This window comes from Phoxinus phoxinus, assembly GCF_949152265.1.
Source record: "Phoxinus phoxinus genome assembly, contig: scaffold_97, whole genome shotgun sequence".
NCBI lineage: Eukaryota > Metazoa > Chordata > Actinopteri > Cypriniformes > Leuciscidae > Phoxinus > Phoxinus phoxinus.
In genome coordinates, this window is record NW_027639369.1 from 38008 (window position 1) to 57724 (window position 19717).

Here is a 19717-nt window from a genome sequence, read left to right on the forward strand (position 1 = left end):
CATTAACAGTAGGCTACAGGATGGGAAAATAATGGACATTGAATTCAATAAATGGAAGCTTTAGCGTAACTTATGCCAGGAAGACTCAATTGTTACGTCACTTAGTACTTTCTCATCTAACCAATCGTGTTCTAATACTCATAGTAAAGATCAAAACGTCTGAGTTCGCAGATGCTGACGCCAACATTCAGTTCGTAGAAACCGATGCTGACGTTCACTCACCCGCGTCTCGATTGCAACCATAACGACACAAAATCTTATCGTTGATTTTGATCTCACCAACTCTGGCGGCCGCACCACAGTGCGAGAGCGAGATCCATGTGTAGGAAACCAGCGCGTGGGTTCTAAAAAACAGCAATCTCAAGAGAGACGCTCTCCTCGCACTGGTTTTCAAGTTCAAGTTCCGCATCCAAGGCTTTCAAGTGTGTTTTCAAGTTTTGGTAGGCGCTTCCACCAGACACTATTAACATGCCCTCTCTACTATGATCATACTTTTCAGGTAAGTATATTAACTTGGCTACTCTACTGCTCCCTTCACCAATGGCAGAGTTCAAATTGGTCACTGCGGTGGCTGCAGTTTTCTCAAAAACTGCTAATACAGACTGCAAACGCAACATACTGTCACGCTTTAAACAGTAGAGCCGGATAGCTTGCCTGAATGGTTGTAGCAAAGTGTAAGCAAAGATTTACTTTACTGATATTCCAACGCATTCTCATCCTTGGGCGTCATATACTGACCACTTAGACCACTAGGAGGCGCCTTCTGGCCCATATCTATCTGCGTCTTATATTGACGCTAAAGGGTGCCATGTGCATTGGATGTAGATGATTTGTCAAAAGTGTCAGGATATGACGCCTTGGGATGAGATCGGGCTGGATATTCCACAGTGCAGTGGTAATTAATTTTCAGCATCGGTGATCCCACGCACACATGGGGAGTTTGCAAATACTTCACTAACAACTGCTACTGACTATAAATAAAACAAGCATAAGAGCAACAGAAATATTAAACCGGCTTTACAACTCGCGCTCCTCATACCGTCTGCACACTCACCACTGAGAGTGTGTTCCACCTGAAAATAAGTTGTCTGTGATACAAAAAAAAACGTCAACTTGACATAATTTGTTTTCTGGAGAGGTGCAACTATTCTGTAACAAATCCATTGTAGTTGAGCCAATTCAAAAATGTTTGTCTATTGGAAATCATTTGGTCATCACCATTTTGGTTACGTTTCCTTTGGTTGGGCAGTTTGACTCTTGGATATTTTTGTGAGTTTGTGGTGATTGTAACAGTGTTTAGCAAAACACATAATTTGTTGCTAAGAAAAAAGAAACCAAGATGATCAAGATTTCAGCCTCATAAACTAGAATAAATCACTAATCTGATCTCCGACCAAATTTTTTTATTTTTTATTTATAGTTTACCAGCAAAACTTTCTTGCAGCAGATCAGACATTCTGAATTCTGATTTTAAAATACGCAATGCATGCTGGGAGCCACCATAGTATTAAAATCATGGCTCCCAGCATGCATTGCGGCATGAAGCATGTCACCATTGTTGAGATTCATATGCTGATTCTTGATGTCTGTGTGTGTGTTTCTAAAAAAAAAAAAAAAAACCCACATCAATAATGTTAAAATATATAAAAGTTTACAAAACAAACTAAATTAATGGAAAATACAAACGAATGACAAAAACAGTTTTTAAATTTTGAAAATGATACGTCAATATATGGATCATATCTGAAAAAGGAAATAAGCGGAGCTAAAAGATAGCAATTTGGTAATTGGCTGCTGCATATGCTCAGATGTAGTATACAATGGCAGTGAATGACTCTGAAATTACACAAACAATTATTTTACACAATATTTACTTAAAATTCATATTATTTAGAATTTTAGAATAGCTTTTTTTTTTTTTTGGAAAACAGTGGCTCCCTCCATGGTGTCCCATAAACACCATTATTGTTTGTTTTAAACTCCAGGATGGTTTTGAACATCACTGAGTAATCTGTTCTGTGGTCTTGAAGTCATGCAATCATAGGGAGACTAGCAAAATTACTGAACTTTCTCAATTTATAGATAATTTCTCTTACTGTGTGGACTCATTCATTTATAACTATTTCCGTATTTTTGCAAATGTTAGACTACATAAGGGGATAGTTCACTCAAAAAATTAAATGACTTATTTACACACTCTTATGTCCTGCTAAGCCGTATGACTTTATTTCTTCTGTGAACATGCACGCACGGACACACACACACACACACACACACACACACACACACACACACACACACACACACACACACACACACACACACACACACACACACACACACACACACACACACACACACACACACACACACACACACACGCACACACACACACACACACACACACACACACACACACACACACACACACACACACACCTCACTAATTTTCACTGTGTGGGCATAAATAAATACATAAATAAACAAATAAATACATTTTAAAAATATCTTCCACAGAAGAAAGTGACCTACCCCTATTAATCTGGTATGTTCTGACATCTCTATTTGAGGCATGGTTCGTATCAGGCAATGCCTCTTGTGAATAGCACACTCAGTTTTTATAGAGAACAGCTCTGACCAACACCTCCAAACTCGGACTACAGTACGTTAACGTGCACCAATAATGTGATTATTTCTAATAATCAGATTAAGGTCATTTTTCGCTAATAAGTATGACTAATACCACACTCAGATGGGCATATTATTCGGCGCCGTGATGAACTTCCCAATGCCCTACCTTGCCGTAGCGTTCTCGAACTGCGTCAATGACGACACTTTGGGGAACGCCCTTAGTGTAACGCATCTGAAGTATGAATGAAACTAGTCCAATCCTGATTGGCACTGCGTCATGACGTAACATGTGACGGCATACACGGAAGCTACAAAGGCAAACAACAGGGTTGAGACTCAACACGAAAAAAAGCGTGTTGGCACGCTTCAGCCCAGAGAACCATGTTCCCGGGAGTGGTGTGGGACTCGGTCACAATGCGGGCACAGCTGTCTCATGGACGGATCGAGTCCATCCTGGCCACGATGTCCAGTATAAAGCTAGGCCAAGCCATCACTGTAAAAAATGTTTTAGAGTGTTAGGGCTCATGGCAGCAACGTCATTCCATTCAGCCTGATGCACATGAGGGCCCTGCAGTGGTGGTTGAAAACCAAGGGATTTTCCCCGAGGGGGATCCCCTTCCACAGGATCAGGGTTACACGTAGATGCCTTCGTTCCCTATCTATGTGGAAAAAAGCTTGGTTTCTCTCCTAAGGCCCTGTGCTGGGAGCATCATTTCACCGGAAAGCCGATTCGACAGACGCCTCCCTCATTTGCTGGGGAGCGGTCATGGTCCCTGGGAGCTTCCTCCCAGACCTCAGGGATCACCATGCAGACAATGTGTCAGTGATCTCCTACTTGATTCATCAGGGGGTTCTGAGATAGCACCCTCTATCCATATTGGCACATCAGGTCCTCCTGCGGTCCCACGGGAAACTGTTATCTCTCAGAGCAATGCACGTCCCACGGGACCAGAATCAGAGAGCAGATATCCTGTCGAGGCAGGGGCTGAGGCCCGGGGATTGGAGACTTCACACCGAGGTTTTGAAGTCGATATGCGAGAGGTTCGGCCCAGTGGAAATGGATTTGTTCGCATCTCGTGGGACGTCCCACTGTCCACTGCTGTTTTCTTTCACCCATCCAGCCCCATTGGGGTTGGATCCATGGTACAGACGTGGCAGAGGCTACGCCTGTACGCTTTTCCCCCGATCGCTCTGCTCCCAGGAGTTCTGGATAGGGTCCGTCGAGATGGGACTTCTAGTTGCACTGTACTGGCCAGCCCGGGTATGGTTTTCAGACATCATAGCACACCTGGCAGGCCAGCCTCTGAAGAGGGATCCGCTTCCACAGGCCGGGGGCTCAATATTCACCCATGACCAGACCTGTGGAAACTTTGGAAAACCTAACCCTACCCATAACTTATCCCTAAAATCAGAAGGAAAGGATAGGCGAATAACACTGATGTAGAAACTTACCTGGTTGTAAGCCTAAACTTGAAAAAAAAAGTTTAGTTCCACGAGTTATTCCACGATTAACAAAGATGTTGATCCAGGAACATGTTGTACTTAGTGAAATCACGTTCACCGAGAAGCAGAAGGAAAAACATACAAAAAGGCATGGTAACCACCAATAGAGATAGGCTAATTGAAAAAAATTATAGCATCTAGCTGTCTAATCCTGCTGTTTAGGGCTCTGTGACAGCACTGACCTCAATTAGGGCTACAGATAGCAATAACAACAAAGTACTCAAACAACCTGGATAATGGGATTATGGGTAGTTTTCTCAGTGCTAATCTCTGTCCACTAAAGTAGGAGGGGAAATTGAAACAGCAGACCTTTTATTGAGTCACTGATGCTGTTTTGTTTATAAACTTCTTGTGTCAAGACTATTAAGTCAAACTTACACTTCTACTCATTGTGATATGTTCACATTCATATGGATTGGTTTGGTAAGAAAGCATTTGATAAGGAAGCTAATTATTCTCCTTTGGCATATTACACCTGGTGTTTTTCCTTGTGATGTTGAATTAAATTGATCACAGTACAGTATAGATCATATGTGGTGATGACAAAACAATGCTGTGCAATAACATATAGGGCCTACTCTTCAAGAACCTCAGCATAACTGCACATTAAATCCCCCTTTGCTACAAAACAAAAAAAATAACACAACTTAAAATGCAGTCACATGCAAAGGAAGCAAACTAGAAATCCACTGACCAGTTTAATTGGTCAAACAAACTGAACAAGCAGCAAAATATTTTTTTTGTGTGTGAAGGCTCCTATATCTGCAGTTTATTGTAATATAGTCAATTTCAGCATTTATTTTGAATGTTGTGTTATATTTTAGCTAGAACTTGACATATTTCTCTCAAGAAATTGTTTCAGACCTATACCCACAACAAATAAATACATAAATACAATTAATAAATACCAGTGAATGTTGTTCTCTTCAAGTTCTTGGACTCTCTTGCTGCCTGTTGTAGTCATTTCAGTACATTGCAGACTGAATACATTTTTGTACTACACAATGGATCATGCGAGATAGCGATCACTCCTTTTCATTGTCATTATAATTGAAAGCCCACAAATCCATGTTCCGAAACAACATTTTCCCCATAATACCCATGAATAGACGAATACATAATAAAAGGATCCAAGGTTACTGATTTGTTGCTATAGATACAGATCTCAGATTTGTAGTCAATCTTTCTCACATTAAAGGTCAAATTTACCTCAGCATAAAAATAACTGCATTGCGGTCAAGTGCTTTTTGTGTGTGAGATCCCAACATAGGTTAGGATAATCTTACTTTCAACAATGATTAAAAGCATTATTAGAATTCCCTTCTGACCCCAGCCACCCCATAACACCCTGCTTGGTCGCCACTGGTTACAAGAGACCACTCTGGAGCGTATTGGCTATTATGGACCATTATCTTAAGTAAGGAGCTAAAACCACAGATGCAATGGTTGCATGACATGCATGAATTTGTCAGTTTTAATCAAGCAGTGCATTAAAAATATCGAATTTGAAAGTCAATATGTCTGAAATGCTCAGGCTGTGCACTATTAATGTTATTGAAGGGTTATACATGTTATACAGGTTTATACAGCCACATTATAGTTTTTTATATATAGTTATAACACCAAAAAAATACATGAATGTCACTGCATTATTTCACAAAATATCAAACAAGTGGTATTTTGAAAAAAAAAAACACACAAAAAAAACAAGCTGAGATGTGCAGGTGAAAGGTTGTTTGCCTTTCTTAGGCAACATATAGAGATCCATCTCTATATGTATACCATATTTTAAATGTGATATATATATATATATATATATATATATATATATATATATATATATATATGTGTGTGTGTGTGTGTGTGTATAATATTTGATTATGTTATACATAATGTATGTTATATATAGGCTACCCAATACTTATTACTTGACAATACTTACAAACTCATGGGGTTTATGAGGTCTGTCATGCTCCACTAGTAGCCTATATATACCCATGCATTCATTTTCAAAATTATTGTGGTAATATCATGCCATTAATTTTCTAATTACTGTGGTAATATCATGCCAGCTTGCCATCAAATCTTACAAAACCCAGTTTTACAGACCATAATATTAAAGGGCCCCTATTATGACATTTAAAAGTTTCCTAATGTTGTTTTTGTGTCTCCTACAACAGGTTTACATGCATCAAAGGTAAAAAAACTGTTTCATTTTCTCATAATATACATTTGCACATCACCACATTTTCAATGATTCTTAAACGTCTCGCTAAATGAATCAATCTCTCTAAATCCCTCCTTTCCATGAGTTACTCTGCTCTGATTGGCCAGACAGCTCAGTCTGCTGTGATTGGTTTACCGCGTATAGCGCGTGTCGAAAACAAAAACTCCCATTGCCATAACAACGACAGCTCTGCGTGCATGAGGCGTCCTACACCGTAAACTAAACACAGTAACAAACAATGACGTCGATTTTACCATATCAATGCGAGGCGAGCGCGAGTCCGATGATGAAACACTAGAAGAACTAGTTATTAAACCCGAACCTCCATCGCAAGGACGACTCGAGCAGGACATTTCAGTGATACGCTACTCAGTTTGAGGTACATTATGAAATGTTGCAATTCCTCACCATCAGCATTAACAAGTGCATGTCCATCAACCGATTTTTTTACTTGTAACTTACTAATTTATTTACCGAGTATGTTTCTAATATATTGCGGTGAACTGTATCAATAACAGTGCATGTATACATGAGCCGAGCTCTAGCGTGATTGACTGATGTAACATAAACAGTGGTAAAACAAATCTTGCTTCATGCTTAATCTTTCCTCAAAGTAGTGAAAACGACAGACAATCTGCATTAATAGATACAGTTTTATGTAATAGTGGCCCACAGCTGATCAGCAGAAGTATTTCAGTAAGACAGTGATAACATGAGTTAGCCAGTTAGCATGTTCGGTTCGGGTTGAGACCTACACAATGTAAAACTCAAAACTAGTATTTTGAACACCGTCTTTCAAGAGCAAGTGGTTTGCGAATTCTGCATTGAACTCCGAGATTTGAGAAGCACTCGTCAGTAAAATAAAGGTAACAGGAATAGTTTAGGATAGTGGCCCACAGCTGATCAGCAGAAGTATTTCAGTAAGACAGTGATAACATGAGTTAGCCAGTTAGCATGTAGAGGTTCGGGTTGAGACCTACACAATGTAAAACTCAAAACTAGTATTTTGAACACCGTCTTTCAAGAGCAAGTGGTTTGCGAATTCTGCATTGAACTCCTAATTTGAGAAGCACTCGTCAGTAAAATAAAGGTAACATGAATAGTTTAGGATTATACTGCTGTAGTATCATGGTAAAGATTAATTTTAACCACTGATTCTCCACGCTCGTCCTTGGGCAGTGAAAAAAAAAAGTCTTTACCGTCACATTGTAGAGCACAGCATCTCCTCGACATGATGCTGTCCAGTGTCCACAGGAATCAGCTGCCGGTTTGAGGTTTAAGTTTCCCTGGTGTCTGCGCGCGCAATAAGTGGGCGGGCTAATGTTATATCTTGACGTCACGACAAAACGGCTTATGACTCGTTTGAAGAACAATTAATTTCATTGACTCAGAGTCGACTCTTACTTTTGAAAGACAATAACTTTATATACGGTGCACTTTCAGATTTAAAAATTTGCAGGATGTTTTCATTCACTTAGAGCAGGGGTCACCAAACTCGGTCCTACAGAGTTTAGCTCCAACCCCAATTAAACACACCTGAACCAGCTAATCAAGGTCTCACTAGGCATAGTAGAAACTTTCAGGCAGGTGTGTTAGACCTGGTTGGAGCTAAACTCTGCAGGACAGCGGCCCTCCAGGACCAAGTTTGGTGACCCCTGACTTAGAGCTATGTTCCACACTACATGAAAGGTAATTTTAAAACATCCATAATAAGGGCCCTTTAATAAATGTAGTCAAGACCAGGAAAATAACACATATCCACAAAACAAATCTCTTACCTTTCGCTTTGACCGTTCAGACTTCTTGGACATATTTTTCATTTTTTTATGAAGATGATATAATACCTGAAATAAAAAAAGCCACATTAATACCTAAGACTCATCCACCATTAATCAAAAGGTTACATATTAAATTTTTACAACAGGTATGACAAAAACAGTAGTATGACATTTGCACATAATAAATACATTAATTACATTAAATGCATGAGTAAACAATCTAACTCACATTAAATGTAATAAAAGTAGTCTAATGTTCAGTGGCACTCTTCTGAACTATAGCAAATAAAAACCATACTCTTCATAGAATGCTGATCTCATAAATGTTTAAAGAGCGTATGGAATCTGGCGGGCGCTATGTGAGAAGGCGGTGGAATGGAACGTGTTTGGCTGAGCTCCTACTGTACGTTTATCTAATTTTGTAATAAAAGCAACATATCTTCTGTAATTATCCCAAGCACAATTTATAACATATTCCTGAACACATAGTGAGTGTAATGAACGAGTCTTGAAAAGAGTGATGGCCTCTAAGTTTCAAAAATATAAATACAGCGGATATTGTAGTTCTAGGCCCAAAACCTCCTCGATGCAGAGTTCAGCTTCTGACCGTGCCCACACACCGACTCCACCAGACATGACCGCAAGCTAAATGGATATGGAAGAATTGAAGTCGCAGATCCTGATATACTTAAAAACATATATTTTCGCAGTGATAAGGACTGAACTTAAGAACTCTGTCACTGACGATTTCAACTTTTTAAAGAGCGAGTTGCAAACTGTCAGAACAGAAATTGCAAGCAATCCAACGCTAATGCGGACTGACATTGAACAAATGATGGCTACCATTAAAGATATGGAAGGCAGTATGTCAACCTGGATGGATGAAGTGAACGAACTACAAGCCATGGTGAGTACTTTAAAATCGGAACTGAAAGAGCGGCGAGACAAATCCGAGGACATGGAAGGGAGGATGCGGAGGTGCAATATTCTAATCGTGGGTGTCACGGAGGGACCGGAATCAGCTTCCACGCAGTCGGTCTCTAAATTACTATCCGAGGTGCTGAAACTGGATAAAGAAGTTCTGGTAGAACGCTCGTATCGCAGTCTAAGACCATTGACCCCCGGAGGAAAGCCACGGGTGATTGTAGCAAAGCTACACTACTATCAGGATTGTGTCGAGGTCCTGCGTCGAACACAAAGTCAGGCTCCGCTCCAGTTGAATGGCGATTCCATCGCAATATTCCAGGATAATACTGCCAGTGTCGCCAAAGCACGTGCCACATTCACTGACGTCAGGAACTATTATGAGAGCAACGAGGTGTTCGATATGGCTTACTGTTTCCTACTCGATTACGGATCACTCACAATTCAGGACAAATTGGGTGTGGTCTCTGCTTAGTTTAGTTTAAGAGGTATACCCGGATAAGCCCACGATGTGTAGACTCAATTTTGGGAGGTTCCTGGTTCATCATGTTCATGTCGATGACAAAGGTAGGGGTAATGTCAGACCATTTTTTATTTTATTTTATTTTTCTTAAAAGTGTATGGACTAATACTGAAGTCAATGTACATCAGGATATATTATTGTAACATTGTACTGTTCTCAGCTCCATATGAAGAATATTAATATGGCTTCTCATGTAAATGGTTGTACAGTTAAACTAGTGAGTTGGAATGTTAAATCTCTCAACCACCCTATAAAACGTAAGAACATTTGCTCATTTAAAAGATCTTAAGACTGATATTGCATTCCTTCAGGAGACCCATTTACGCGTCTCTGACCACTGCCGGCTTAGAAGTAAGTGGGTGGGCCAGACTTTTCATTCCCACCTTAAATCTAAGGTTAGAGGTGTGGCAATAATTATCAGTAAAAATATACACTTTGTGGCGAGCTGGCGACGAATATTGAGTCTGATCCGGATGGGCGCTTCCTAATCGTGGTGGGACATTTGTATGGGCTCCCTGTTATTTTAGCCAATGTTTACGCCCCTAAATTGGGACAATCACCTTTTCTTTAGTAATTTTTTCTCAAAATTGCCTAATATGGTAACTCATCATCTTATCCTTGGTGGTGTCTTTAATTGTGTCCTTTCCTCCACTCTGGATCGTAGCGCATCCAGAATGGTTTCAATATCTAAATCAGCTCATACGATGCAGAATTTCCTTAAAACATACAGAATAGCTGATCTCTGGAGATTTCGTAACCCGGGCCTACTCCTTTTTCTCTTTGGTACACAACTCCTATTCAACTCCTATTCACAAATAGATTATTTTCTCATAGACACAAGCCTTCTATCGTCAGTCATAAAATGCGATTACGAAGCCATAATTATTTCCGACCATGGTCCACTGGCTATGACAATACTTATTACTACCAAAGAACCAAACTACCGTCCGTGGAGATTCAATTCCACTCTTCTCTCAGACGAGACGTTTGTGAGTTATATTGCATCTGAAATAGACTCCTAGTAAAATCAGAAAGGATCAATTAAATAAATTGACAGATCAAATATTAGAACTCAACTCTTAGAATAGCTGTTCACCATCTCCAGCAAGACTTAAACAACGCATGTTATTAAAAACTGAATTCCATTTTACTGGCAACTAAACAAGCAGAATACCTTATCTCTAAATTGAGGGAAAGTTTTTTTTTAGTAAACTTGATACTCCATTGATAGACCCAGAAAAAGCAGCGCATCTTGACTCACCAATTACGATTTCAGAAATATAAGCAGCAATCGGGGTTATGCAGACCGGCAAAACCCCAGGTCCAGATGGATATCCAACTGAATTCTTTAAAAAATTCTCTACTCAACTTTCCCCATTAGTACTATCTGTCTTTGAAGAATCTTTGTTATCTCACTCTCTACCATGTACTATGCATCAAGCAGTTATTTCTCTGATTCTTAAAAAGGATGAATGTTCTTAGAATGTACTGTAGCTCATACCGCCCGGTTTCGCTTTTGAATACTGACACTAATATCTCAGCTAAGGTCCTGGGCCGACAAATGTAAGGTGTTCTTCCAGCAGTCATTTCACCTGACCAAACGGGCTTTATTAAAAGTCGACATTCCTTCTTTAATATCCGACGTCTTGCAAATATCCTTTATGGCTCTTCTCCGTCCAATACTTCAGAAGTTATTCTGTCACTTACCAGGTGATCAGGTGAGATGTGATTTTCTCTTCTTTACTCTTAAAAAGTTTGGTTTAGGATCCAACTTTATGTCTTGGATTACATTTTTATATTCAGCCCCATTGGCTGCATTACGTACTAATAATAACATATCATCTTTTTATGAGCTAAAGCGCGGTACAAGGCAGGGCTGTCCTCTATCGCCACTCCTCTTCGCAATTGCAATTGAACCCCTAGCCATAGCATTGAGGATATCTACTAATATCATAGGGATGTGGAGGGGGAATTTGGAGCACAAAGTATCTTTATATGTGGATGATATGTTGTTGTACATTTCTGACACATCCTTGAGTCTTCCAAATGTATTAAATTTACTTAATGAATTTGGTCAGCTGTCTAGTTATAAAGTGAATTATCAAAAGAGTGAACTAATGCCAATTGGCTCCATGATTCCAGATGTGCTACCCTCTTCAATCTCTTTTAAGATCATTACGACAAAGTTTAAATGGATAAAATAATACAAAGCTTAGATGGTCTTGCCTTGTCGAATTCTCTATACTACTACTGGTCGGCGAATATCAGGGCAATTCTATACTTGTTTGGGGAAGATGAGAAAGCCAGCTGGGCAGAGAGAGAGACATCATCCATTCGATATAACCCTCTGTCGGTATTATGTTCTAAACTGCCACTGGCACACTAAGTATCTAACCTTACACTCTCCCAGTTGTACAACAAGCTATACAAATTTGGTACCAATTCAGACGTCATTTTGCAGTTACTGTAACAATCTTCCGCTTGCCTCACCTGTTGTACAGAACAAACCCTTTCCCTTCTTGTCCCGCTTAATCTCTAATTGATTCTTTTCTCGAGTACAGGTGTGGGGTAAAACAGTCAATAAGTAAAGTCTATGGACTACTCAATCTACACAATCTGACTGCCTTAGAATCTTCAAAACAAAAATGGGAAAAAGAAATGGAGGATCAAATATCAGATGAAGTTTGGCAAGAAGAAACCCGGAGGATACATTCATCTTCTATTAGTCTCAAGCACATGGTTGTTCAGTTTAAAATTGTACATAGTCTTCATTGGTCTAAGGCCAGATTGGCTAAGTTTAAAAGTGATGCAGGCCCTACATGTGACCGATGTAAACAAGCTCCTGCTATATCATATGTTTTGGTCATGTCCGAAATTGCTAGAATACTGTGGTTACATTTTTGAGACCTTTTCTAAAATGTTTGGTAAGTTCATTGCTCCAGCCATGTCAACAGCAAGCAGGGGGTCCTGTTATATCCTTGGTTCTTGCTTTGATGTATAATGTATATTTTTCTTATTCTTTTAGTAAAATAAAATAAAAAACATCATGGGGAATAAAAGAGCGCCTGCAATCTGTTGCAAGGTAGAACTTTCTATCCTGTGTTGATATTTACTTTATTGAAATCTCTTATCTAAAAAAAATAGCTCATAATCAACATTGGTGGGATCAGTCCCGGAACGTCCGTGTGAACAAAAGGCAGGACCAATGCCGTAAGGGGTGTGTCGTAGTGATGATGCATATGTCGTCGCAATGAAGTACTTATCGTGTGACTCTTTGGGGGTTTTAAATGCAGATCAGTCTGTACATTTTAAAATGCATATTTTAGCTAAAAGTACATTTTGTTACAATATGACTACAAAGTATATAGATACTCAAAGCTAACACATATGGACTAAAAACTACATACCTCTATTTTGATTTCATGTTTATCTAAACGGCTAAACCTTGAAGTATTGGTCACAGTCCAAGCATGGCGACATTGATTGTTGGTCGTAATTCCACAATTACTGTACTGTTATTGAAAACTGATGGACATTAATGATTTTCTACAATGAGGTCACTGCACATGCAACTGCAAATAACTTCCAGCTTTGCTAGAATCAAACAGATTATGAGGAGTCTGGAAAAGATTTATCTTCTTGTGACATTTGGATAATCTTAGGCTACTATTTGTAGGCAACTTTATCTCCGAATCCAAAGGGAATGAATTATGAAGTGTCCACTGAACACTCTGTGTGGGTGCAGGGCCATCTGTTGCATCCTTGAATAAACTATGAATGCTCTCGAGCACGTTTGTAAAAGTTCTTGAGTTATGACCACGCTTATTTTGCCCATAGGGTAATTCCATGTTCCCGATTAAAATTTTTTTTTTTTTTTTTTTTTTTTTTTTTTTTTTTGCATAAATGAAGAAGAAAGCCAAAATATTAAATGTCATATTTACTGAGTAATACACTATTTTGTAGAGCGGTGTTAACATGAACATTTTCACCTGAGATTTGAAGCCAGATAAGAGGATAATGACATTAGACATTAGACTTTAGACAGCTGTCACAGTTGTGTTTTGTTTAGTTTGTTTTCATTGGAAATGTCTGCTTGTCAACACATGTCATGTGTCATCTTCATTGTCATTATCAGGTCATCTGTATCACCTGTGTTCAGTTAATCATCGTCATCTGTGTTTGCATTTAAGTTTGTCTGGTCAGTCAGTCTTTGTCTGATCTACATTGTGTGTTGCTGCCTGTCTTGCTACCCTTTATATTATTACCATTAATATATTTTTTACAAAATGTGTGTGCCGTTAACTCAAAGTATTAGAGATATCTCAAGACCAAGAAACTTTTCTTTTGTAATTTTAATTTTTAAAGCCGTATATTATTCAATCCCACAGATATTTTTCACAGATAAGTTTAATTTCAATAGTTGAAAACCAAATGTGGGTAACTTTTCAAACAGCCTAAACTTATTGTTTTTACAGAAGAATGTCTGAAGAACAAATAATATTGAACCTTTAGAAATGTATCTTGTTTCTCTATGTGTCATATATATATATATATATATATATATATATATATATATATATATATATATATATATATATATATATATATATATACACACACACACAGACACACACACACACACACATTTCAGAAGTTTACATGTCTGTTACTCATGAAGTGTTAATGATTTTCATTTAGATTATTGTTCCTATGTTTTTTGGAATCTTCATTTTAAGACCCTATATGGTTTAATCCTATATTGGGACATCAATGTGGCAGCAGTTACAATACTGTATGTTGATTTGACCTCTGTTAAAATTAGCAAACTTCCTGTATCCAAATATCCCTTAAACTGAAACAAATATAGATTCTTATAAATACACTTTTGAGAGCAAGTTAATGTACCAACTTTTTTTGGCACTCAGGTATGTTGTATGCAATTATTTTGATAGAGGTAAGATACATTACTAGTTTCATTATTATTTGTTCTTCAGACATTCCATCAAAATTGGGGCAAACAACAACAGCACAAGAATAACAAAACCAAAGGTTTAAGCCAAGGAAGTTTCTGAAATTCGGTTGATTTGACATGGAATGACCCCATAGTGAATTATTATGGCAATTGTGATAATCATGTTGACACTAGTTAAAGGAAACGCACACTGTAATAAAAAAGCCAGTTCGAGAGCCTTAGCAATCACGCGCCAAGTAGCCTAGTTTTCATTTTTAAAACGTGTAATAATAAATCAGCTCGTAGGCTAACATGGAATTTATAGGTTTGTAGCAGGTATAAGTCCCTCGATAGTTCTACAAGATAGTGTCTTATAGTGTTGTCACGATACTAGAATTTCTAACTTCGATACGATACCTTGAAAAATATCGATATTCGATACCATTTTCGATACCACAGAGAGAAAAACTGCCACTATATTAAGGGGATTTTTTTATTTATTTAAAGCTAAATATAACAAGTCTAGAACATGACAATGAGGTATATTTTACATGAACAAAAATGTCCTGAGTTCTTGTTAATATTTTTTAATTGGACCAGGGGTAACATTACCCGTTGTATTTGTATAACCTACTGTTATCAAAGATTAAAATATAGCCTACTGTAACAAAAAAGCACTTAACAGTATCAAATTGGAGGATAGAGTGTCAGTAATGTATAATAATAAGATTAAACATTAAATTTTCAGTTAAAGGCATTTCATTATTGAATTCAGAGATGCTGTTTAGTTTAATTAATATCTGTGTAATCAAATTGGTGATAATCGCTAATGAAGGCAAATTGCAGAATTAAATAATAATTTTCTGAATAAAGTTAAATAGGCACAAGTTAATTTACATTTGACCACAGTTAAAATATTTACTGATTCCTCAGTCAGATTATGTTAACTTTAAGAATTACGGTGAAAAAACGAGACAACACAGACTCATTTCAACAACAATACTAGGCCATCTAGGTTTATGTTTCAGAAAAGTTAAAATGAGAAGAGTTACAGTGTTTCCTTTAGGATTTTTTTTAGCAGTGGGGAAAGGTCTGTCCAAACAACAAACACCCCTGATGCTGAGCGTAGCCTATGCTTGCTAAATGGTACCCCTGGAGCCTGTTCCTTAAGTCTGTTTTCACCTATAAAATAATTTTAAAAAATGAGTGATGTGAGGGATTATTGATTGTCAAACAATCTTTTGGGTGCCCGCAGCCCGCTCGCAGTGTGAAGCGCGTGTCTGCGCTATTCTCTGACATACCCGCTCGCAGTGTGAAGCGCGTGTCCGCACTATTCTCCGACATGCCCGCTCGCGGTGTGTAGCGCGTGTCCACACTATTCTCCGACTCCGACATGCCCGCTCGCGGTGTTCTTTATCAATCAACCAAAGCCGGTCGCGGGGGCGCCGCCCTCGCCATCTTTCCATTCACTTCACTTGCTATTTAACCAGAGCGAATGAGACGAGTGCGTCACGTGTGGTGTTTGTCAACGCGTCTTTGGAGAGAAGTGAAAGTGAAAGTGACCGCTCGGCTAGTATCGATACTTCGGGAAATTAGTATTGGTACCGTTCAGATATTTGAGTATCGATATTTATCGAAATATCGATATTTTTGACAACACTAGTGTCTTATGTCGAATCCTTACCTTGGCATAACAGCATGTGATCAAAACCAGCGGTAACAGATACCCTATCACGAGAATGGTCACTTTATAAGTGTGCTTGGCCACCATTTCGGTCCAAATCTCCCAGCAGAACGTGCTATTGGGAGCCTTGGGGTGATCCGTCAAAATTTGGTGCTGCGCAACCGGGACTGCAAAGATAAAGGAAAGCATCCAAATAACACAAACGCCAATGAACGCATTCCTCCGGTTACGAATACACGGGGACTTTTTGGAGAGCACCACGGCAATGTACCTGTCTACGGACATGGCCACGAGCGTGAAAATGCTCACCAGCATGCTGACCGTAACAAAATAGTGCACAAATTTACACAGAAACGCCCCGAAGATCCACTCGGGAAGTGAGTATATGGTTGCCTGAAACGGGACGCAAAACAGGAGGAAAGATAAATCTGCTATGCTGAGATTTATGATAAAAATGTTAGTGGTACTTCTCGAGCGCCTTGACTTTATTTTCCCAATGACAACCATCACTAGAGTGTTTCCAACGATTCCCAAGAAAAATATACATCCAAATATGACGGGTACAATCACTATCTCCGGACCAAAAGTGTCGGTCGTTTGGTTCGTGTCCATATGCTCCTCGGTCCAGATTACCGTTTCATTTCGGGATAAACCCATGTTTACAAGGATTCAAGTCCGTTTAGAAGCACAGAACAATCACTCCCCAGTTTGGTTTCTCATTTTCTCAAGTTAGCGCGCGCTGACAAATCCTTGGCTCGGTTATGGAGTATACTCCAGTTACGCTGGGAAATGCACCGGCTGGATATGCAGCACTAGAGCGAACGCACATCATTCACTGGCGCGTGTTCTTTCCAGGGAAGACGCTGGAACACTGGCACCAGCTCAGTGGGGAAAGTTTTCGCCCGGAAGCGTTCAAAAGATCTGTTGTGATTTGGTCATGATCGATTCAGTATTATTATGGCAGAGCTTATCTGAAGTTTAATTGGCCTAATAACTGTATGTTAGGCTACTTGTCATAACGATAACTATGTCGTTGGGTCAAAGAACACTATGCGTGTGTATGTCATTATGAACTTGGCTTAGACAAATTCAGAGGACCTTTACGCTTGTTCTCACATTATCTAGGTGTCACGACGATACAGATAACCAGGCGCAGACTCAGTGACTTGCTTGTTTGTATGTTGCATCTGATCAGCATAGCCTACTAGCCTACTGATGATATCCACAACTCACAGTACAATACTGATTTGTCAAAATATTAAAAATATATATATAAAGTTTCCTTAGTAGGCCTACTTTGATTACCCTGTTCTTTTAAGAACCTATAACACAAGCAGCATTCCACCCACACAAATAACCTTAATAAAATGATGCAAGAGTGTTCAATGAACTCAATAAAAGAAGAATATCCTTACACTGTTTCCGGGATTTTATATAGCAGCTGTTACTGTGCAGTTTTGAAATATGTTCCTGAATAGAATGTTCCATTTTGTTATGCGAAACAAAAGTCTTTGTGACAATAAAGCATTATTTGTTACTCTAGGCTAGGGAAATGTTCTATAATATTACCCATACAAATCAAATTTAATAGAAAGGATTCTTGAAAGAGGGGAAAACCGTAAAAAAAAAGCAGATACAAATCAAGTTTTTTTACATTGTTGCATAGGCCTACACCTGACATTAATTTATAAAACAATAAGTCTGTGTTCATGAAAACTATGAAAAGATTTGATTGATATCAAAAGAATGAATGCAGAAAGCCTTGCACTTTAAGCAAAACTGCAAAGGCAGGTAAAGTATAATAGACTTTTGTCTAAAGCGAAATGAATAGATTAATCCATGAAGGTGTCTTATTATAATTGCAAAAGCAATATGGCAATGAATATTAAAGTTCAGTGTAATAGAAATTGCTTAAAAAAGATGTGGGAGAATCATTCAAAGTGGAATATTTTTTGTATGCTGGTGTTCTGATATATGCACACTTTCCTGCATCGTTCACACTTTTAGCTGTAGGCAAGGAGGGATATTGTTTCCATAATTTTCAAGCTCTAATGAAAGTGGATACTGATTTTGAGTGTGGAGTTAAAAAACCCCAAAAAACACCATTAAAGTAGCCCATACTACCAATGTGCTCTGTCAGTACATGAGATTTGTTGTAGGAAATTTACATGCAACTTGTGTTTCTGGGATGGTTATTGGAATTCTCAGACTTTGTTTTAACAGTCTGACTCTCAAGGGACGAATGTGATTCTGGAGTTGGTTTTAAAAGCTCTGAAACACCTGCAAACAGTGTTTGTTCAAGGCATGCATCCTTGTTCTGGCACTGTGTTCTTCTCATCAGACAACATGTGGCAGATTTCCTATAGAAGAGACAAGGGAAGTGCCAAACCAGACTGTTATGCTCCGGAGGAGGATAGGGACTGGAGTGATCTTATAGGATCATGATCACTTGTGTCCTTTTTTCCAGTGTGGTGATGTACTATGGTTATTTAATTGGTTATGATGGTCCTAAGGAACTTGAGTGACTCAATCATAACCGCAGCTGTTACACCTATTTTCTAGAAGAGGTGCATGGTTAATTTCCAAGAGGTAAAACGAGCAGCCCTGAGGCACTCTATAGTGCTCATGGAATTTTACAGGTTTCAGCCCAGGTGTTTGTGATCCACTGACACAAATGGTGTTATATTTACTTGTCTCAGAGCCAAAGTTCACAAATTGCATTCTGATGTATTTTCCAAGTGTGGCAGAGGTGTAGCACTGTGCCCCTCAGAAGCAAGTATAGCAGGAGGTAAGGGAATGGGACATGACACCACGCACCACAAGTGAATAGGGTAAAAAAAGAAGAACTAATAGATATGACCATACTTCCCCAGTTGATCACATTAAGACATTGTTTTATATTACAATTTTGAATGTTACATTTAAATATAAAAATGAGATATTATTTGATTAAAAATGCACAAATGTGCATACATTTTCAGAACAGAAGCCCGAACACTGGATAAAGCCATGCAGTTTTGTTGACATATTAGAATTAACCTTTTTAAAGAGTTTTTTTATATATTTATATCACTACATTTAAATCAGAAAATACCATCAACAGTCAGACATTTTTTTATTAAAAAAAATGTCTTTAGCATTAAATCAAGTTATGAAACCTCTGTAAAAACCTTCAGAATATGAATAAAACTGGAAAGTTTGTATAGGCTAGAGTGGATATTTCTGGGTCAGTGCATGATAATTTTTTTTTATTTTTTTATTTTTATTTTATCCTCCTCCTCTAAGAAAACACTTAAATGCACATTTTGGATGTTATCTTTCCACAAGTCTGAAAGAAGTCATGTTATGGAAGGAAAATAGCCTAAAATCTCCAAATTGACCTGTGCATGAAAAAAAACCCAATGGTTTTGCCGATAGATAGTTTTTACCAGCTCTTTTTTTCATACGTGTATAAAATTGTGTTGAGAAGTATGAGATGCATTAATAAAATTGTAAT

The 19717-nt window shown here is 38.4% G+C and overlaps 1 protein-coding gene across 1 annotated transcript in view; it reads right to left on the bottom strand.

The window, feature by feature from the left end:
• Positions 1–16970, bottom strand: part of galr1b (galanin receptor 1b) — a 41877-nt gene extending 24907 nt beyond the window's left edge. Inside the window, exons 1-2 of the mRNA XM_079639903.1 lie at positions 16222–16970; positions 8140–8205 (exon numbers count right to left, since the gene is read on the bottom strand). Of these exons, the coding sequence (XP_079496029.1) occupies positions 8140–8205; positions 16222–16878 (723 nt within the window). The 5' untranslated portion in view covers positions 16879–16970. The remainder of the gene's footprint in view (positions 1–8139; positions 8206–16221) is intronic.
• Positions 16971–19717: the final 2747 nt, after the last annotated feature.